At 49.6% G+C, this 21,349-nt stretch overlaps 8 protein-coding genes across 8 annotated transcripts; 3 read left to right on the top strand and 5 right to left on the bottom strand.

Annotated features, from left to right (window-relative positions):
• The first annotated feature begins 2,964 nt into the window (after positions 1-2,964).
• On the top strand, positions 2,965-4,585 carry BU24DRAFT_423284 (uncharacterized protein). The gene is made up of 3 exons (XM_033528208.1): positions 2,965-3,298; positions 3,351-3,480; positions 3,533-4,585. The coding sequence occupies exons 1-3, from the start codon at positions 3,173-3,175 to the stop codon at positions 4,429-4,431; spliced, it is 1,155 nt and encodes a 384-aa protein (XP_033382628.1). The 5' UTR covers positions 2,965-3,172; the 3' UTR covers positions 4,432-4,585.
• BU24DRAFT_481727 (uncharacterized protein) lies at positions 4,571-5,847 on the bottom strand (the record flags this gene model as incomplete). The annotated part of the gene is made up of 3 exons (XM_033533194.1): positions 4,571-5,456; positions 5,517-5,663; positions 5,715-5,847. 3 exons carry the CDS (start codon positions 5,845-5,847, stop codon positions 4,822-4,824), a joined length of 915 nt encoding a protein of 304 aa, XP_033382629.1. The 3' UTR covers positions 4,571-4,821.
• Positions 5,848-8,378: 2,531 nt separating this feature from the next.
• On the top strand, positions 8,379-8,901 carry BU24DRAFT_463089 (uncharacterized protein; the record flags this gene model as incomplete). The annotated part of the gene is made up of 2 exons (XM_033532080.1): positions 8,379-8,810; positions 8,869-8,901. 2 exons carry the CDS (start codon positions 8,379-8,381, stop codon positions 8,899-8,901), a joined length of 465 nt encoding a protein of 154 aa, XP_033382630.1.
• Positions 8,902-10,084: 1,183 nt separating this feature from the next.
• BU24DRAFT_349389 (FAD binding domain-containing protein) lies at positions 10,085-11,522 on the bottom strand (the record flags this gene model as incomplete). The annotated part of the gene is made up of 3 exons (XM_033523601.1): positions 10,085-10,580; positions 10,633-11,303; positions 11,400-11,522. The coding sequence occupies 3 exons, from the start codon at positions 11,520-11,522 to the stop codon at positions 10,085-10,087; spliced, it is 1,290 nt and encodes a 429-aa protein (XP_033382631.1).
• A 557-nt stretch (positions 11,523-12,079) lies between these two features.
• Positions 12,080-13,575, bottom strand: BU24DRAFT_212707 (uncharacterized protein). The gene is made up of 3 exons (XM_033521957.1): positions 13,320-13,575; positions 13,025-13,228; positions 12,080-12,964 (listed from the first exon to the last, which is right to left on the bottom strand). Exons 1-3 carry the CDS (start codon positions 13,391-13,393, stop codon positions 12,211-12,213), a joined length of 1,032 nt encoding a protein of 343 aa, XP_033382632.1. The 5' UTR covers positions 13,394-13,575; the 3' UTR covers positions 12,080-12,210.
• Positions 13,576-13,791: 216 nt separating this feature from the next.
• Positions 13,792-15,637, top strand: BU24DRAFT_371022 (mitochondrial carrier protein). Its single transcript, XM_033524452.1, has 2 exons — positions 13,792-14,177; positions 14,232-15,637. The coding sequence occupies exons 1-2, from the start codon at positions 13,992-13,994 to the stop codon at positions 15,285-15,287; spliced, it is 1,242 nt and encodes a 413-aa protein (XP_033382633.1). The 5' UTR covers positions 13,792-13,991; the 3' UTR covers positions 15,288-15,637.
• A 282-nt stretch (positions 15,638-15,919) lies between these two features.
• On the bottom strand, positions 15,920-17,200 carry BU24DRAFT_423287 (A1pp-domain-containing protein). Its single transcript, XM_033528209.1, has 2 exons — positions 16,451-17,200; positions 15,920-16,397 (listed from the first exon to the last, which is right to left on the bottom strand). The coding sequence occupies exons 1-2, from the start codon at positions 17,080-17,082 to the stop codon at positions 16,154-16,156; spliced, it is 876 nt and encodes a 291-aa protein (XP_033382634.1). The 5' UTR covers positions 17,083-17,200; the 3' UTR covers positions 15,920-16,153.
• Positions 17,201-17,476: 276 nt separating this feature from the next.
• Positions 17,477-21,091, bottom strand: BU24DRAFT_451385 (uncharacterized protein). Its single transcript, XM_033531098.1, has 2 exons — positions 20,629-21,091; positions 17,477-20,575 (listed from the first exon to the last, which is right to left on the bottom strand). The coding sequence occupies exons 1-2, from the start codon at positions 21,042-21,044 to the stop codon at positions 17,632-17,634; spliced, it is 3,360 nt and encodes a 1,119-aa protein (XP_033382635.1). The 5' UTR covers positions 21,045-21,091; the 3' UTR covers positions 17,477-17,631.
• Between the last annotated feature and the right edge of the window lie 258 nt (positions 21,092-21,349).

Genomic DNA, 21,349 nt, shown 5'->3' on the forward strand with positions numbered 1-21,349 from the left:
GACACTCCACATTCACGGAGGGTTCCTGTCGCGTTTACATCATGCTCATGTTTGGTGATCGATTAGGGATGCTAGTCATCTCGTCGCATCTCCATGATGTCTGCTTACTAGTTCTCGATCGTGGTTGTAGATTTACTATGCTGACATGACCTTCGACGTCGCGTATGCAATTCCTACAGATGTCAAAGTACATCCATCCACTCGTAGTCAAAGTTTGCGCGATAGGGGGATGTTGGAACATCGGATGCACACGGCCGATTAGAAAAATCGCCGAATGCTTTCGATCGTCGAAGTCGGTCGCGTCCACACGCAGCATGATGGAGATCGGCACACACGCGGCGTTTTTGGTGCGACGAGAGGGAGAGGGAAAAGGAATTGGGCTGCAGTCATTCCATGGGCATTGAAGGCGCATTTAGAGAAAGGAGAGAATATGACGCGGTCTCTGGACGCCGTTGACAGGCGAACCAGCTGCTCTTTTCAATGAAAGAGGACGTTCAAACCGCTTCCAGGGAAGTGAGTGAAGTGAATGAGCACCCTAATTCCGACAATTGGGAAACATATATCCACAGCTTCAACCAAATTCCCACGAAGAAAAGAATTACATCACGATAGAACGGGCTCGCATGGATGCATCAGACGGGTCGTGTGGGTCACAAAAGCTCACACCATATCCGTCGTCGAGCGTCGACGCGTTCCTGGATGGCGCGACGAAAGCAGGAATCGCATTTCCACATCAGGCATATCTTAAAAGCCAGGCTTCCCACGCATGACTGGTGGAGAACCTTGGCAACGTGGTGATCAGGGCCCGCCCTTTCTGACATTTCTGTCGTGGGTCGTTGTTACAAGAGTGGTGGATACCCACAGTAGTCCTCCTAGGTACGGAGTAGAAGAGTGAGACTGACCAGAGCATCGGATGGAAGCTTTCAGGACCCCCTTTGATTGAGGGTTTCATGCTTCCATGAGTGCTCCTGGGAGTTGGTTCATGGTTTGGCCTCATGGCTTTCTTTTCTTTTCGATGCTTCGCTCACGGTATATAGGTCCTCGATGCGAGGCTGTAGGGCAAATGCTTGTTAAGAGACGTGAAGTCGGGAGCATGCAATCGAAGAAGATCAATGTCCATTGTCTGTTAGACACCACAGTCTACGACAACTAACGGTAGAGTTTCCCCATAAGGACCGAAGTAGGGCTCTCGTTCGTAAGAAAACAATCACAAATCAGGGGCGAGAGTCATTAATATCACTGTTATAGTTAGCGATGGGCAGCCACCTTTATGTCATTCATGTATCGATCTCGGACAATTGATCGGACATTTTATTGACGAGCAATGCGAAGGCATCTTCTGAGGAAGACATTCGTCTTCTGCTCGGCGCAGGTTGCTTGATTTGCCTCTGACTGCTAGAAGATACGATTCGCCATTCCTTCCTCCATGGTATTTGGGATCATATCTAGCCGGTTTGGTAGTCGCTCGCTACATGGATTAGACGGCATGATCGGACTTGTTTCCCAGTGTAGGGACATGTGCCGCCACATAGAGCGTAGATTTAAGTTTGCCCCTATGCCGGTGGGGAAGAGACGAATGAGATAAGGTCGTAGGCTCTCAACTGCCGAAGACTTTCGCAGAGACACGAAGAACAGGAGACCTTTTTGAGGAGGAACACCTGATACGGTTTCAAGACGTCCCAGGGTGGTGGCTGCTGGGCCTTGTGCCCACGTCCGACCTTGAGCAGGATTTCACCTACCTGTCCACGTAACAGCGAAATGACGAACCCAAAAGGAGATTAGCAGACTTTGGGTATCAAGCATACAGCTGGGAAATGCCTGGCGATAGGTCAAGTCTCGAAACCGCCCCTCTGGGTCTTCCTGCACGTGGCGACGGCGTGGGAATTGAGGAGCCGCAAACCTGCCTCTCGTTACAATATACGTGCATATTTGGACAGCGCATTCTATGCAGCAGTCGCGTCTACTAAGCGATTGCATTTGACATTCTAGAGCAGCGCTATGGAAGAATGTTTGCTTGTTGGGTAGCGCTCTAATCCGACAGTTTTCGTAGCCACATCTCAGAGAAAGGGGTATTAAGACGCACTGAACAATAGGGCCTTTTATCTTTTACGCACGACTACAGTAGCAGTAAAGTCTGGTGCCATAGTCCTGGATGCCCTTGCCGATCATTCCCCAAAAGTGAGAAGGATTTGCAATTCAGACTGGTATTATCCAGCTCACTTACTCGAGCCGTGGGTGGCTTTTTTTCCATCGCGACAGCGAATCATCATTCTAGAAGAGGGGAAAGCCACAAACTTTGTCCAATCGCGCAAAAGGTTCGAGCCGTGAATAATGAGGCCGGTCCGCTTTGACAGCGGTACGTCTCGAGGTTCCGAGTGCGATCGACTGCTGTTCAGACCACTTTTGTTTTTCTCGCCCGCCTTTGGTGTCCAGGGTACGAGTCAGCTTGCCCACATAGTAGCGTCAACCGAGTCCAATCCACATTCATGCGACGACATTTTCAACTGGGATTACGTGGTAAAGACAAAGACCAGCTACAGCTAAACTCGCAGCCATTTCTGCAGCTACACGTGGGGAATGGGAAGAACAATGATTTTAGCAGCCTGCATTTGTCTTACTGCATGGCAGCTTACCAGTATGGCTTGGTCGCTGAAAGCATGCATTCGGCCCGTAGCCCGAGACCCAAGCCACAGGGAAAACAACAGCAAAAGATGCATGAACTGAAACCAAGCGAAGCTGCTTACAAGCACCAATAGTCCACAGTACAGACAGTTAGGGCAGGTTTAGCGCAGAGGCCAATTGCTTCCACCGTCTCCCCGTATGCATGGGGCAGCGAAGAACGTTGTTGATCCCTGCCACGGCACGTCGTCTAGGGCTCGCGGAGCAAGCCGTGCCGTCCGGCCTTCCCATCCTTCAAGAATGCGGTAAGTCCAGGAGATTAAATTTCTTAGAAAAGAGGGGAAGGTCGCTCGATTCAGCCCCAGTTGGACGTTTGTGTTCCCTCTGCTTTGGTCGTCGTTATTGAGGGTTCCCTATCACTGAGGCCGACTCCAGAACAGAATCTACACGCAACAGGCTTCATATTCTGGCACCCATCCGATGCACATTCGACATTTAATGTATCGGTAATCGTTGGAGGATAAAATCAGCGACCTAGGCTGCTGCGGCAAAGATGTCTACTAATAACCCGTTCACCGAAATCTACCGACAATTAAATCAACACCCTCCGGACCCAAATGAGCCACTCCCGACGCTCCACAAGCCTGGTCCTATCATTGCAATCACAGCTGTATTTCATGTAGGTCGACCGACGAGGAATTGTTTTTAATATATCACTTACGCCGCGCAAGATTTTGTCATGGCTAGCTGTAGCATTTCGACTTTGGGTGCGAAGAGTTGGACGCGAATATGGATTTGACGACGTCTTTGTCGTTTTCGCGGCTGCCTTCAATTTAGCATCTTTGATCGGTTTTTATGGAGGTACAGCGAATCAATTTACACTTTGAGGAATTGTGATTTTAACATCGCCTAGGTCTCAGCGCCGGTATGGGCAAACATCTGCTCCTCATTACCGATCTCGATGTCGACGCCGTATTCAAGCATATGTACCTCCAGAACGCCGCCTATCACACCACCTCGTTTTTCATCAAGCTTTCGCTTCTCTGCCAATATCTACGCATGTTCCAAGCAGGAAAACTCCGAATGTTCACCATCTTCCTTACTGCCGTGGTCACTTTATGGGGCGCGGCTTTCTGCTTCATGACATGGTTCCCCTGCTTCCCCGTCGATGGATTCTGGAACCGCGATCGCGATCCGCCGGCAAAGTGCTACGCCTTTGGATGGGCTGATTTGAAGGGCGCGATGGTCTCTTTCCTGGCCTTCTCCGCGAGCAACATGGTCCTCGACGTCATCATTTTCTTCCTACCGCTATTCAAATACCTCAAGAAGGGTCTATCGCGGAGAGAATACATGGCACAGACGGCACTTTTCCTCCTCGCATCCCTGGTCATTATCTTCGCTAGTCTACGATTTTCGACAGTTGCAAAGCGCGACGCGTCGAATGTCGAGACCATGGACTTCACATGGTGGTCTCCCTCGATGATCATCCTTTCCTGTCTGGAGGTCGACTTCGCGATCATGGCCTGTTCGATGCCCATCTTCTGGCCTGCTTTCGTTTCCCACCTTCAACAAACCTTTGGCATTTTCGTCACACAGGAAGTCCACGTTACCACGCACCAACGCCTCGAGGACAACAACTACGAGATGGAACAGCGCAGCGTCAAGTCGATGAACAGCCAGGAGGGTCTGACGCACAAGGGCAGCTACTCCACCATGGCGAAAACAAACTACAACGATCCGTTCGTGGTGGACCATGTAACGGGCAAGGTGCCCGTAGTGACGGAGGTAGCGACGAATGGCAAAAGGAGGTAGCAATAGCCCCCAGCAAGAAAAAGAAAAGAGAAAATGAACTTAAAAAAAAGAAAAGACAAGACCTCCCCATGTGTTCTATCAGCGTTGCATCCGGCGGCTTTCTTCCATTTCTTATTGATTGATACCCTATAGAGAGATTTATCTACCTTCACGGAGCACATACTTTTGGTATCCTCCCGGTCCTCATGACTTGTAACAGAAAAATACGTTCACAAAGAGCTATGAGTACCTAGGAGGCAAAAACACCTAGTAGATTTTGTATTACATTATTATTCAAATTATTTTAGAGATCCATCCGTACGATAATTCAATGAGATCGCGATCTCCATATTCGCTTCCCGACTCAAGCGACTGATCCCCCATCCTTTACCAAGGCGGCTAGACCAGGCTCTACGGTGATCCTTGAGCCCCCGTGATTTCAACGATCGCGGGGCCAGCGGCAACACAGTCATCAGACACCTTCTCGTTATCCTTCGTGATGAGCACATACGTCTGACCGTGGAAGCCCTCGGGGACTGTTGTCTCGATCTTATTGCCGCCTACCAAAGTCGCAGGCGTGAACGTTGGGCCGGTGACAGCGATCCAAGCAGCATACAACTTCTCGTGCGAGTCGATGGGCTGTTGAAGGTTCAGCGCGATTGTGGCGTTCGTCTTAATATCCTTGGACGCCGCATCGACCATGAGCCCGGGGAACGCCTTCACGGGTAACTTTCCGTTGCTTTCGGGGCAGGACTTGATGAATGGGCTTGCGAGCGTGAAGACTTGGTCGAGGTCTAGAGGCGCGTCGAACGCTTGTGGGAACGGGGACTGCTTCTGTGCGGCTCGGAGGTATGCTGAGTGGCGGGACTCGACGGTCAGGATCGAGCCGGCGGCTGTGAGGTATGCCTTGTCGACAATAGAGGCTGCAGCGCCGAGATATGCGGATACGCCGACGCCCTCGAGGATCGAGGCTGTGGCTATGAAGGAAGCGACGTCGGTCACGCCAAAAGCGTAAGTGCACTCTGCCACTGGGGTGGCATTGAGACCTTACGGACGGATGTTAGTTACATTTGGGGGAGAACAGAAGGGTTTGAGGTCTATAATACCTTTTAGGGCTGTAGTGAGGAAAGAGACGTGAGTGGTTTCATCGTAAGAGACCTCTTTGATGTTGTTGTAGAAAGTCTCATTAAACCCAGCCTCTTCGAAATGCTTCAGGGTGAAATTGGCAAGACCCTCACGATAGAACTTGTCCTCTCCCAATTGTCAGATTCATCTAGCTTGGTACATGGATCCGCGACGCCTACCAAGATGTTCCAGAGTAAGAGCGTACTGGAGAATATCGATGTCAGTAATCTTTGGGGCGGCCCTTTTGGTAGGATGTGCAACCACGCAGGAGGCTCCTGAGAGGAGAAGAGAACTAATAGTGGAGAGCTTCATGACTGAATATTGCTTTTATATGAAAATTCGTTTCTGAATGCTTTGCAGATGTTCGAAGAGTTGTAGGGAAACATTTCACCGGCGCATGCTGTGTTGATTTATACTCAATCAAATCCTCCCATTTCTAGTACTTTCATCACTTCATCGTGAACTATGATGATGTACCGGCCATCGAAATGACTTCAACGGAGAGTCTCATATCCGTAAGACAATCTTGACCTCAAAACGTCGATAGCTACGATCTGGAAATGACAGAGCCCGAGCACTGCCTCTCGCGATACTCATTCGATCAACAGAGTAGTCTCTTCTAGGCATTCTATCCTCTTTTGAGCAATTGCACTACCAGTTCGGGAGACACTCGATGCCTAATCTGGCGATTTTGTTTCTAGAAGTGTTGCCCGGATAGCTGCGCATCCGTGGAAACATGATCGATCTGGGTGAATGGATCTCGGTTGTCGACGAATCAGGACCAAGGTTAGTTAAGCTTAGTACTTGTAAGCTTAGCATCGTGGCTAGCGCAAGGTACGTCGATGTCGCGCGTGCCGGAACCACGAGTTGCCGGTGCAGCGGGGAAGATAATCAATACCAGAAGGTTATTTTTGAATGACGCTGAGTGATGTCGGGGAAGCTGTGTCCTCTTTTGATGTACTTAACATACTTCTGCTCATCCCTCAAGTTTCCTGCATCCTGCATCAAGTAGAAATTGGTGGATCTGAAGAGCCCAAGTTCTACCCAACCTATAGGTCGAACATAAAATGTTTTGTCACCAAGTCTACATACCATGCTGACCTTCTGCTGAAGTGATAGACACTGTGTAATTATTGTTGCATCTTGTTCCTTGTTGAAACTTGGACAGGCACGTTCTCATTTCTGATCTAATAACTGATTTCGACTTTTGGAAATGCTATGAGGCAAGCTAACCATCAAATGATGCTACAAGAATGCAGAGCTCGTTCAGAAGTCTGAATATAGCCCTCTTATGCCTAGACATACTTGCGTTCCTGACCCCTTGTCGGTAGCTCTGCACTACTTGTAGACTACGATCTAGCAAGCAAGCAGGAACAAGTAGGGGGATAACAAAAGGAGTAGATTCAAAGAGAGCAATGAGGATGTGGGGGTGGATAGCAGCTGCTTTCTTTGCATAGTCCCAAATGTAAGAGACCCTGGTTTATCTAGTCATTCGTAGTCTGCAAGACCTGCGAGGTTGAGCATACAGGCATCAGCACATCTCTTCAAATTTATGTCCAAGACATCCCACTTCAAATATTTTATCCACATTTGATAAAGCTTTATCTTTCTCATTCTTCTTTAAGGATTAGTTGCTGGGAGAAGGTAGAGGCAACTGGAAATTGGTAGCATTAAAAGCTGGACTATTAATATCCCTTATTCCATGGACACTGTGTGAAAATGTCACTTCTCAATCAAGTCTACTTTACCAAGTACAGTATGTGTTCTTAATTTGCTAACGTACTATCTTGATATTTGATATTCATCGCCTCTATACCATGCGGGAGCTGTCGAATTTATTTTGTTTAATCGCAGACATAGTTTAGTTTACTTAGAAATACCAAGAAGGAAGTACATTCCACCCGAAGACAATCGTAACAAGGGTCATGCATGGTAGTTTTTGATCCTCTTATACTTTTCATGCAAGGACCTCAAACTCAATGCCGTTGACTTGGTTCTATCCTTTGGCATTATGGAATGAAAGGCTGACGATGAGTTTCCCAGGCTGATTCCGAAGAACACAAGGAGTGGTAGCAATGAGATGGAGGTTTCAGTATTTATAATTGTCCTTAAAGCTGATACTGGCTTGAGTCTTGCAATAATTGAGATAGTTGTCGCTCATTTGAAGTTTGATTGACCGTGTCATAGTGATGAGCGTTATCATCACCATCAGAGGACACCTCATGGATGGTATGCCTGCTACAGTCTGTGGCTCTGAAAAATTAGAGATAACTTTAACGGAGCAGCCTCATAGATGAGTAAGATGGGCTTTTGCAATATGACTATGATTACATCCATCTTTCAATTTTCTTCGGGCTTGAAGCTTGATTGAGGGACCCTACCCGTCCGGGTTGACTTCACTTCGAACCGAAGCTGTCTTGAAAGAATCTGGTATCAACTTGAGTTATAATGTGACCGTTCGTCTCTCACCGCTGCCAGTAAATTGTCGTAGAACTCACCGACTATCCTCACCCAGGCCCTCTATATAAACTCCTCCCTCGATCAATCTCTCCTTCTCCTTCTTCCCCAACACCTTCCTCAACTTCTCCAGACCCCTCACTATCTTTCAATCCTTCTTACTCAAGCTGCTCAACTCTGAACCTCAATCTCCTTCTTCAATCATCTTCCTATCACCATTCTTATCTACCCTATCTTCATTATCAGCCTTTCATATCCGACCAGTCAAAACCTCGGCCTGCAGGCTATAAAAACTCCTCAACCCTCCCACTATTACACCTTCCTCTTACTTCACTGCTTCCTCACCAGTCGCAATCCAAAGGTCAAATCTTCGGAATCCAGCCAAGATGATCCTCAACATCGTCTGGTTCTTCCTCCTCTTCATGTTTCATCCTCTCTTGTCGGCCGGCGCCCCACTCAACGCGACTGAGGTGATAACCTGTGGCTTCCTCGTCCGGCAATTCGAGCAGTGCATCGACGGCAAAGAGAACGACTACATCGAGATGACCAACATTTTCCGCGAAGTCGACCACAGCGTCGTTCGCTACCCCAACCCCAAGAACCCGATCAAAATCAAGAACAAGAGCACTGTGAAGGTCCACATCGAGGGGTTCCCTGGACAGGTTGCGACCGGCTTCTCCGTCGACGGCCGTTTCGGGTTCTGGTACAATGACCAAGGCTGGCCAGCCGATGGAGAGGGTGGATTGGGAAAATGCCTGACCTATGGCTGGGACAATGTACCTTTCAAGTGCGCGCACACTTCTAAGCCAGCTCCTAGGGTAAGCTTGCGTCTTTCGCCTGGGTGGAAATTAGATCAAAACTGACCACACTTTATAGCACCGCGACATGGACTGCGCTTTCCCATGCTAGACCTCGATCTAATACCTCGTCTTTCTTTGCACGCTCGACTACGACTTAACGACAACGGCTAAAGGGAGTATGAGAGGCTTCGGAGTACGTGGCATGGTTTCTCTGAGATGCATTTCCTATAACGGGTCGGAGAAGATGGGCCTTGCTTTCTCTCACAAGATTCGGATGAGATCGGAAAACAGAAAGGCTTCCAGGTTTCTCAAAAGTTAATCAAATTCAATCTAACCAACATGTCCCAAAGTGCCTTGTATCTACCTTACCATTTGCACACTTCCACTCCACTGCTAATAACACATCCCCCTACCAAAGCACCAACCAACACGGCACAAACCCATAGCATACCTATCCACTCCAAACACGGACAGAAAGAATGCAAATTGAGCTCACCGGCCGCCCTCATAATCTTCCTTCACACACAAATGAAACTTGAATATAAAAATCCCTTCTTCCTCTCTCCCGCCACAAAAATCCAAATCTTTCCACCAGCCAGCCCACCCATCTGCCCCCAGAAGAAAAGACAGACAACCCAGTTATCAAACCAGAAAATCGCCACGGGATCAGTATTCTACAATTCAAACAAGAACCTAGCCTCACACCGTACGTACCCTCACTCTCCCCACACCAAACGAAAATTCATACTAAACGCACGAAAGCAATTTACAAATCACATCTCACAGCCCGGAATCTACCTCCCGCGGCAGGCAGCAATTCAAACCGGCTCTACACACAAACACAAACACTCTCTCCAACCTTCTCCAACCCGACGCACGACAGAAGAGAGAGGCAAAGAAAGAAAGACAGGAACAATGGCATCCAAATTCCTAACCGCCTTCATCGTCGTGGGCGTCGTTATCAACATGATCATCGGTGCTTTTGCGTGGTTGACTGGATGATGGTTTGAACCGTCCAGGCTGGCAGATTTGGGTGGGAAACAGTGAGGTTTGAGATATTTAAGATGTCTGGCAGAATTGGAGGTATATGGCAGATTAGGTGGGAAAGGTTGTGGGGTGCTGGGATATAATTCACGAGGATAAATGTCCAGTCACTTGGATGATTGTACGACTTGTTCATCGATTGTGTGACGTGTCCATGAGTGCATGATAGAGATACGCAGATAAATGATAACATCTTCTCTATACCTCAATTCTACTCTCCACCCCCCTCTCCCCTTCAAACCCCCCTCTCACATAACCGCCATCTCCGCGACCGCCCCCTCCACTTCAGCCTCAACATCATACCCCCAAAGCCAAGGCTGCACAACCGGACAAGTCCATCTACTCGGAAACTCGCCCTTTACCTCGCCCTCCCCCATCCACCTCTTAAACACCTCGTCCCTCCTCCTCTGCTCCTCTCCATCCGGCAGATGGAAGTCCCTACGCTGCTTAAACGTCTCGTTCGCGATGGCCTCGCCACGCGCTTTCCGCAAGCGCTGGAAGAGCGCGAGCGTGGACGGGAGCTGGGGCTTCGTGGGGCAGATGGAGGGGGCGAGGAGGAGGCCTAGCGCGGCGCCGTCTTCGATGGAGGAGTTGGCGCCTTGGGCGAGGTAGGGTAGCATGGGGTGGCAGGAGTCGCCGATGAGGACGAGGTTGGAGTGCGGGTGAAGCCAAGTGGGGAGCGCGGAGCGGTGCATGAGTTTCCATTTGTCGACGTGTTTGACGTGCGAGAGGAGGCGGGTTAGGCTAAGGGGGGTTGTCAGTGGGTGCTTGGGGTATGTGGTTGGGGGATACGTACACTGGGTCCCAGCCTTCGAATAGCTTCTTCATTTCTTCGAGGCTGCCTTCGGTGCGTGCTACGCTTTCGGGGAGGTCGTCGGGGACGAGCAGCACGACGTTGTACATCGAGCCGCCGCGGACGCTGTACGCAACGACGTGCGCGTCCGGTCCGATCCAGAACCTAACACCGGGATTTTGGACCATCTTACGCAGATCTTCATCCCAGAGCTGATGGATTCGAAGAACAATGCGGAAGGCCAGGTCGCCCGTCGGAAGGGGCTTGTCCTCGGTGCCCAGGAGTGCTGAACGACATGTTGACCACAGGCCGTCTGCGCCGACGACGAGATCACCCTCGAAGGTCTTGGATTCCGTGACGACTTTTGCTTTGTCGCCTTCTTTGGTGCCGAAGTCGATTGAAGTCACGCGTGCGTCGAGGACTACGGTGACGCCTAGTTCGCGGGCTCGAGCTACAAGCGCCTGTTGGAGGTCCACGCGGTGCACGTCGGCAAATGGGGCACCGTACTTCTGACGGGTGTTTGTGTTGAAAGAGTCTTCGTGAGCGAGGGTCTCGCCTTTGTAGGAATATACCGTGCAAGTTGTGGGTTCACAGGGTCCGCGAATCTTGGGATACACGTTCCATTTTTGGAGGATGCGGGTGGAGTTGGGAGTTAATTGGAGGCCGGCACCGATCTTGGATTGGTTAGAATGAATAGAAGATGAAGAAGACGATAGTAGAAGAGGTGCATTGAACGAGAATGAAATCAAATGGGGATGTTAATGACGTACTTCGGCAAGTTCTTTGGCACTTTCTAGGATCGTGATGTTGTGGCCAGACAGTGCACACTGAATGGCAGCAGCTAGACCCGACAACCCTGCTCCTACGACTATGATATCGAATTTCTCAAACATGCTTGACTTTCCAACGCTAGAGTGAAGATCTGCACGCAATAATTGATATGTGTGAGGGGTATTGAGGAAAGCAGCTGAGACGCGATCTTAAACGTCGGACCTTAGATCTGAACCCGGGGAACCAGACACCAGCGAGACGGGTGTTCCTATTCCTTGCAGCTCTGTACTACCCCACACCCTAGACGATAGGCTTGGGGACAACGCCTCCCTATGATTCCGATGCAGTTGAAAGGACACGACGTCGGGTGTGCGGGGAACCAATGCACCGAACAATTCATTGGGGTTGCGGGGGCCGGCTGTTCGTACTATAAACCGGCTACCATAAACGGCAAAAAGCTCACCCCTGCAATATGTGGAGGAGCTCCGGCAAGACAAAGGGGATCAAGGCAATATAACGTGGCGATTGACACAGAAAGTTTGAAATGAAATTTGCGAGGAAAAATAAATCGGTACCCTCTCCAAACCCTCAGGACAAGAATACCAGAACAGGTATCTGGCAGTGCGCCTCCAACGCCGTCCTCTTTACAACATTCAATAGGCCCAGAATCCAATTCCAGGATACGAACGAGAACTTCCAAAAACGCCCGTGAAGCAAGTCATATACCATAGACAGCCATACATGATTTCATATCGATCCTGAACCGCAAGGCCGCCTTCAATCGTCCCAACAATACCATCAATCGCAATCCTATTTCTTGAGCGCAGCGTCGTAGATGCTGAGAAGAACGCCGATGAACGAAGCAATCTGTAGCCCGGCATACTCGCCCGGGACGTTCTCACGAACAGTTCGGACCGTGCCCTCTGCGAAAGGTCCCCAACCGGGGGTAGAGCCCGCAACGGGCCCAGGGTTGCCGACAACTCCTGGGTTGGTCGTAGGAATGTGGTACGCTGAGTATGCCAGGACAGCTCTGACAATGTTGAAAGTCAATGGGTCGATAGTGTACTGACGAGTGGAGGACTTATGACGCGTGTTGGAACGCAGAGTCAGGTTGAAAAAGTACGAAACCAACAGAGGAAGCACCCAGCTTGTGAGCGACCAGAGGGTGGCCGGAGCCCAGAAATCGCTGGTAAGAAGGAGTTGCAGATCTGGGAGGTAAACATTGTGAGTGTTGAGGGATAACGCGGGTACAGCAGGGATGTCGAACGCCCAGATGCTCTTCAGCGTGTTCCATTCGAGGCCAATGCCCTCAATCGTGAGGATGGCGAGTTGGATGAAGACGACCGAGCTTGCATTCTCGCGCGCAAGCTCGACAAACTCTTCGATACGCGTCTTATCCCACAATTCGCTAGCCTTGGTCTTTGCGGCCTGGAAGGACTGGTCGGCGACCTCAGCAAGTTGCGCTGGCGATGCGGGGATGTCGACCTGAGAGATGCGCGAAGGTACGCGCGAAACAGTTCGAGGCGTGCGCGTAACCAGAGCCTTCTCGGGGGTGGGTTCCTCACTGAATATCACTGTCAGTTGGCGCCGGCGCGTAACGCGTCGCATCAGCATCAGGACTTACGAATCCGCGGCCTTCACGATAGTGCGCCTGCGCGCTGGCTTGGTGGCGACGAGCGCATCAGTGGGAGAAGAGCGCTCGCGCTTGACAGGCGACCCGCGCCTGTAGAACTCGCTGAAGCTGGGTTGCTTGCCATATGTTGACTCGTTGGCCCCAAGGTGGTTCTGGAGAGCCTCGACGAGATCATCCTTCAGCAATCCCTCGGCACTGATTGCGCAATGATGTTAGCCATTCTGTATGAATGCAATGACATTGTTACACCTTTTATGAGTGTACATAAGTATATAAATATACTGACTCGGGCACGTTAGCTTCGCGCGCAAGGTCCAACAGCTCGCCCTTGCGCTTTCTCTGAAGCCAGGATGCAGACATGATGGAATGGGATAGATATGATAGAATTGGAGGGGTCACTGGTAGGTAGAGTGACGTGTGGAAGTATGATGTTTGGCGGGGAAGAAGAAAAGACGCGCGATGTTGATTGATGTTTGAGATGGGGATGGGATGAAGAGAGAGAGGTGAGTGGTGGGTGAATGGTGAATGTGGGTGAAGTGAATGATGGAAAGTGCGCGGGTTGGTCCCAAACAACCCAAAAACCAAAACATTGGAGCTTTCGGGATCTAACCGCTTTCGGACGGGTGACTGATGTATCTCACGTGATTGGCGGCTGGAAGCGGTAATCCCTGCGCCACAGAAGGGTACAGCCGCACCGCCACAAGGGACGACGGGCTTGGCAAAATCTCAGTTTCCGAAAAAACATTCGTCGTCGTTCGTCATGATTGAGTGAATTGATTGATTCTCCCTCATCATATCTCTCCTTTGCGTCTTCCCCCCCCAATCTCCTCCACTGTCGCTCCTTGTCGAAGTTCTCTTTCATCCGTCTGTTCAATTGCTTTCGGCATTTCTTTTCTCCATCGACATCCCCACCTTTTAGACCTCACATAGCAGCCTTCGCTGTATCCATCAGACGCTCATGGTTTTTGGCCGCCTGGCTAACCTCCTCACCACTGCAGACACGGGCTCGAATATTGTGGATGATGGAAGGGGAGGCAGCTCGTTTGCAATGCCGCATGCGGAAGAGCTGCCTCAGGCCGGCGGATCTGCCGTCAGAGTCGAAGAGGAGATAGACTCGGAATCTGCCCGGCCACCCTATATTCACGTAGGCGCATTGATCTGGTCACTTTGAGGGATAACAGCTGACTGAATATCGCAGGCCATGTTAGCAGGAGGCATCGGAGGGACCACCGGAGACATGTTGATGCACTCGCTGGACACCGTTAAAACCCGTCAGCAGGGCGACCCCCACATTCCCCCGAAGTACACATCCATGGGAAACACCTACTACACAATATGGAGATACGAAGGAATAAGAAGGGGATTATATGGAGGTGTCCAGCCCGCTTTCCTCGGATCGTTCGCAGGAACTGTCGCATTCTTCGGCACGTACGAGTGGAGCAAACGATTGATGATAGATAACGGAATTGCGCCCTCGGTATCCTACTTCACGGCTGGTCTAGTCGCAGATCTTGCTGCTGCGCCCGCATACGTTCCCTCGGAGGTGTTGAAAACACGACTTCAATTGCAAGGACGGCACAACAATCCTTACTTCAATTCCGGCTACAACTACCGCGGCGCGATGCATGCCGCTCGGACGATTGTCAAGACGGAGGGCTTCAGTGCGCTGTTTTACGGTTACAAGGCCACGCTCTGGCGGGATCTCCCGTTCTCCGCCCTGCAATTCGCATTCTACGAGGAGGCCCGCGGCCTGGCGAAGTCGTATGTGGGATCGAACAACATCGGATTGCCCCTGGAGATCCTAACGGCAGCGAGCGCTGGAGGTGCCGCAGGCGTCCTCACGACCCCCCTCGACGTCGTTAAGACGCGCATCCAAACCCAGATCACCGAAGCACCCGCTCCATCCCCATCAGCATCCACTCGACCCCCAATCGCAACTCTATCCCCACACTCCTCAACAAAGCATCCCCCCTCCAAAACCGGCACCCACCCCTCTCATAACCGACCCATCTCCACTTCCTCGCCCTCGACCGCGCTGCGAAACCACTCCGCTGCCACCCTCGACACCTCCTCCGTCGCAACCGGCCTGAAAATCATCTACCGCACCGAAGGCCTCGCAGGCTGGTTCCGAGGCGTCGGGCCGCGCTTCGTCTGGACGTCCGTGCAGTCCGGCACCATGCTCGTGCTCTACCAGACGCTCCTCCGCTGGTTCGAAGACCACCCTCTCGTCAAGGTCGAAGACCCTCTTGTATAAACACTCTTGTATAAAAAAACCCCAATCACCAACCTTCCAACCCTGGGTACACCTCACCCGGGCTTTTGACGAATATAGATGCATTCATCGGCGTTCTTTTTTCTTCCCCTTTTTGTTTGCTCGGTTGGCGGCTATCTCAACACCTCGGTGCTGGGATGCGAACGCGACACTTAGAAATGCATGCATGGCGTGGCATGGCATGGCATGGTCTGGCATATGACGCCCCCTGATGTGAGGGACGGGCGGACGGACTTGTCAGATAGCATAGTCACATATATAGTACTAGACTTTTTTTTCGGCAGACGACGTGAGACGCCTGTCGGTAGCATTTTGGAATCTCATCTTTTTTGAACGTCACATATGTGTGAATATCGGGATTGTATGGTGAAGAGTGTAAACGTGAACGTGAACATAAGGAATATTAAATCATCATCTTTCCCGATGAGATTAATGGCAACTACGCAGAGAGTGTGTCGCATAGCTCGACGGTTGCCTTGCGTAGGAACAGTGCTTTAGAACGGCCATGCAAGGCAAGTTCCAAGTCAGTAAGTTTAGACCAAGGAAATGATTCCCTTAGAGTATTTGAAGACATGGATGTGGACAAACTTTTCATGTGATTCGGAGAGAGAGAGAGCAGATATTATTCCAATTCATTGGTTACTCCAAGCTACCTAGGTAGATAGTTATTAGGGGCGGCATTCCAATGCTTCATAAGCCCCAGTGCGAACAACCTCGAACAGACCCTTCCATAGCGAGGATGTTAAATAACTTGAATATGTGGAACCCAACCCCGTAACGCCATCGATAATTTTCGACTCTTATCATTGTGATGTCATCAGTCATAGTGTAGGTCATTAGGTCACGAATCATAGATCTGATTTCGATGGTGGTGGTGTTGAGCCCCTCGCATCTTCTTTCTCAACGACTACGAAGTCGTCCTCGATACCGTCTGTTTTCTGCTTCTTCTGCGACGGCTCGTCTGGGTTTACGGGTTCGTTTGTGGGGGGATCGGGGAGCTTGGCGGCGAGCTGTTCGGCTTCTTGTGTTGATTTCGATTGTGCTTCTTCTGTCGCTGCTGTGCTTGGTTCGGAAACGGGTGGGAAGAAGTTCCTGTTATTGGTGAGAAATGGGAATGTGAAAAGAAAGCTCTCAGTGCTGCCTACGGTATGTTTTCGAAGTAAGCATCCTCATCCTTTTGCATGAAATTGCAGAAGATGATACGATCAAGCTGCTCGCCCTTCCCAGAATCCAAGAACTCCCTCACAGTCGCCAGCGCAGTCTTACTAGCCTCCCCACTCGGATACCCATACACGCCCGTACTCAGCGCGGCGAAAGCAATGCTCTTCAGCCCATTCTCGACCGCAAGTTCCAGGCTCCTACGGTAACACCCACTCAACAACTGCGTATGCTTCCCCTCGCGCTTCGTCTGCCAATATATTGGTCCTACGGCGTGGATGACGTGTTGTGCGGGGAGCTCGTAACCCTGTGTAATCTTTGCGTCACCAGTAGCGCAACCATCCAGCGTTTCGCATTCTTCGACGAGGGAGGGGCCTGCGGCTCGGTGGATTGCACCGTCGACGCCTCCGCCGCCGAGGAGGGAGTTGTTTGCAGCGTTGACGATCGCGTCGACGACTAAAGTGGTTATGTCTTGTCGGATCACTGATATTTTGTCGTTGTACGAGCTATTTGGGGCTGGGACGGATTCGGGTGCACTGGTGGTCGAGGATGTGATTCGGTTGAGCTTGTAGAGGAGACTGAGGGTGGGGATCTCGGAGAGTGGAATCGGGTCGGCCATCCTTCGAGTTCGATTTGAAAGGGTGCGGATATGGTTTATAGATGCGATGGTACGTCGAATACTGCTTGGTTGGCAGAATGCGCGGTTCATATATAGCGAGAGGGGAGTTAGATGTTGTGAGGTTGACGTAAAGGTCAAGGTGAAGCTCAAGGCGGGGCCGGAGCTGGTCCGTGACACTGCCAAGATGTGTATGTCAACCACGAGTTACAAAACTGGGGATAAGGTACAGTGGTGGCTTGAAAAAGCTCTCACAGTAGTACAAATCCAATTGATCTAGTGAGGCAGATGTTATGAAATGTATAGCCTGCAACTTATTAATATTTGACAGGACCCACAAGTGTTACACAAATATATATAGTATAGTGCAGCTATCTATGCAATGGATGCTATGTTGCTCATGCGTAAGCACGGAGAAGGAATGAGACATGGACAAATCTTCCCTGCGGTAGATGATAGTAGAACCGCACTATATGCGTTGCCTTCTATCACGCACAGGAAAGTTGACAACGGCGTACATATTTGTGCTGGAGATACTCCTCATGAACTATACTACCTCATACGTGTCTTCTTTCTAGGAACAATGATCCAACTATGCCCATCGTCATCATCTCCATCTTGAGAGCTCAGATCTGCTGGTGATCTACTCCTCTTGTATCCAGGCGCTGAACGCCTATTTTGTATAGTAGGCGTATACTGTGACTCTCGGTGTTCAATCTCCTTCACCATTACTCCTCTCAGCTCACGAGCATCGGCACGAGAGAATGCACACTGTGGCTGAGAATGTCCGCTCACGAGATTTTGAAGGATGTCGACGCTGGGATCTGCCCCATATTGTAAAAACGTAATCAAGCAGTTTTTAATTCGGTGGAGTCTCTCAGGCGTCCGGCTGGCTGGGTCTTCAAGTTTATTCTTTACGGCGCTGAGAATGGTTTCCCACAGCGACGTCCCATTGAAGATAAAGTTAGGATCTAGTCCATGACCAAAGCAGATTTCAAAGACATCCACGGGCCATAGACCTCCCAACATGATTTCTTGCTCTTGCATTGCGTGCGAGATTTCTTCTAGAAACGACCTGTTACAATGCGAAGTAACGCTTGCATGAAAGATTGCGGTTACGTCTGCACCCTGTCGTAAGAATGCACGGAGCAAATCTTTTACCAACTCGATATCAGAAACATCCTTCGTCCAGAACAGCATTTTGAGGGCTTCCTGCCATATCGTATGTTCTTCTGATCGTGCATTTGGCTCCAGGCCATACTGCAGAAGGAGGGAAAATGCCTTGATGATGGAGAGAACCTCTTCTCCAGCGGCAATCTGCCCGTAACGTAATATGTCTATCCATATTCGAGTATTTTCTTTGACGTTCGCGCCGTGTATAACCATCTGATGGAACATGTCCCACCAGGGTCCCTGAATGGACTCCATTAACGTCAGAAGACCCTCGGTGAGAAATGTTTCCCAGATTCGGATACCGCGGACTATTGCATTTGGATTTGCGCCATAGTCGAGTATCTCTTTCATCATATCCCACTCTTCCCATCCCATGAGGAACGGCACTCCACCCTCACAATACTCCAATGAATTATCATCAAGTACACCCTTTTGAAAAGCATCAGGAAAACCCATCAATCTCCGGTCCGGCTTCGCTGTATCGGAACATATGAATGCGTGAAAAAGAAGATTGTCTAATGAATTTACTTTGCCACACTGGAGCCGATACAAGATATAGTTACGTTCACCAAATCGAACTGAGACGTCAAGCACAGCTTGTTTTCCACCGAGGGAGTATGTTGTATCATACAACTCAAACATTTCCTCAATGTGATCAAAGAAGGCAAACTCAATGGTGGGATCCTTCCTTTCCCGGGCAAGTTTGTAAGCCCATCTTATAGCTGATATAGCCCTCTCAAAGCTTGGTCGTACTTTCCAGTTTGCGAGAAGCACGTCCAAGATTACTGATGATATGTTCTCGTCTGCTGATAGTCCTGCCTTTAGATAATTTTGCATCTTAACGGTCTGGAGAAAATCCTTAAGCGTTCGATGCAGAAATTGAACAGAAATACTAGCATCTTCGGGAATACGGGTACGGACACTACACGGCTCGAGGAGGCCTTTGAAGCGACCATTTAACCTGTGTCCTGTCTGTATGACCAGTCTAGAAATCTCCTGAGCGGACATTGACTTGAAGCCGAGTTCCTTAGCAAATATTGGATTATCCGCGTACTCATCTATGAATGAGTAATGTAAAATAATGCCAATTCCAAATGGTGAGCTCGTGCATTCAAGTGAAAATAAGAGCGTGTAGGCCATGCTTTTCCGATATACCGGGTCGACCGATTTGATGATAACCTCATACAGCTCCTCCAAGTCAGCAGGGAGCTGGTTCAACCGCTCTCGAAGAAGGGAAACTGGATCGTCGTTGGTAATCCCGTCCCGTAAAGATTTAACAACAACTCTCACCCAAAGGAAAACTCCTTGGGCTCGTTTAGTGATATCTCTTATTAAATGTTCGTGATCTGTGGTGTACCTGTCACCGGTATAAGCAATGATGCTTTCCGCTGCAAACTTCTGAATATCCTTCTGCGTAAGTTCGTGAAGATAAATGACGCCAGCATTGCCTTTGCCTATGGTTTGATGAAAACAATTCCAGGGTCGGCTGGAGACGCAAATTTTGATCATCGGACATTGAGATAGTTGACGGACAATATCAATTACCTCAAAGTGATCTCCGTCATACTCATCAAGACCATCAATATGGAAGTAGAATTTCGCGGGAAGCGTTTCAAGAGCCATGATACGCTCAAAACATGCTTTCAGCTTTCGAAGTGACCATGACCGTGACTTTTCGGTGGAAATATGGCCATCTCCCCATTGGTCTTTGCATAGGACTTTGATCAAATCGGGCGAGTCCTTCAATATCGCTGAAAGCAATGACTGCAATAGCCCTTGCAAGGACTTTTGCATCGATGTACCCGCGTTCCAAAAATAAAAGTTCGCGCGCACCAAGCGTGAGGGCCCAGCCCAAATCTCCAGCAGTCGTGTAGTTTCCGCGTGACTCTGAAGGAACTTCATCAAGGTCGATTTGCCTGAGCCGGGTTTTCCAGTAATCCAATAAATCCCTTCTCCACCAGCAAGCCACGAAGAGTAGGTGATTCTCGATCGCGGATCAGATTCGGGTAAACCACTTGCATTAAATACCCATTCAAATGTTTCCTTGTACGCTTCATGGATCTGTTCGTGTCTTGTGCCCATGAATTGGAATTGTAGACTGATTAAGATTGAACTAGTTTGTGCCGTATCTTCAAATCTGATGACGAATTCCGAGAATGCTTTCTGGAGATCATATGAACTGGTTTCGTTCGCCTGGACGTTTTGGCTTGTACCATTAACTTCCTGTATGAAGGCTGCAAATTTCTGGGACAGACGATGAATTTCTAGTATCGTTTCATCGTGATTGTTCGACATGGCTCTCTGGATCTTCGTCTGCAGGTCTCTAGTCTTGCATTTAGTCAATGTATACAATATATGTAAGCGAGAAGCGTATACCTCGTTTGCACTGTCAAATGAAGAATTATAGCATCTCGAAGTCTGTCTAATCTTGTCGAAAGAGACTCGATCTTCTCTTTACTCCAAATACCCTTCAAAGCTTTGCGAAATCCAGCAAATATTCGGCTATCTCCTGGTTTCTTGTCTAATCGCACAGCATTGACAGCGGTGAGCAGCTCTTCTGCAGCTGCTTGACTGCGCTTTGCGAGTTCTACCAGATTCGGGTCCGAATAAGTCTCTACCTTCAAGTTGACACAATGTCGCTTGAGATGCTCAGCAATCAAATGCAAATCCCCATGTTGTGTGGAAATACCGTCGACACTTCTTAGTACGACGACAGTAGTCGAAAGAAGCTCGCAGCCGAACTGAACAAATTGGACGATGTTCCCAGCCAGACCAACAGCTGCAAGTTCCATTCTCACGGTATGCGATAGAAGGGTTCGAGTCTTGAAAGCAAGATGCAATGTTCGAAAACATTTCAGCCTGATGAGGTGCTACTGAGAACATTCGCTTTATATGTGGGGTTTCATGGGCCCTACGCAAAACCAATCACATTGTGAGATGATGGCAAGCATAGCCACACATGAGGTTGTACAAGCGACTGGCATGTCCTCCAATCGAGTGCTGGTCTCTCAAGGTGCTTAGCTGAAATCACTCCCAACAACAATTTGCCCAAACAGTTGGCCGGTTCTAGCATTTCGGGGGTGTGCTTTTCGATTCT

The sequence above is a fragment of the Aaosphaeria arxii genome, assembly GCF_010015735.1.
Source record: "Aaosphaeria arxii CBS 175.79 unplaced genomic scaffold BU24scaffold_5, whole genome shotgun sequence".
Classification (NCBI taxonomy): domain Eukaryota; kingdom Fungi; phylum Ascomycota; class Dothideomycetes; order Pleosporales; genus Aaosphaeria; species Aaosphaeria arxii.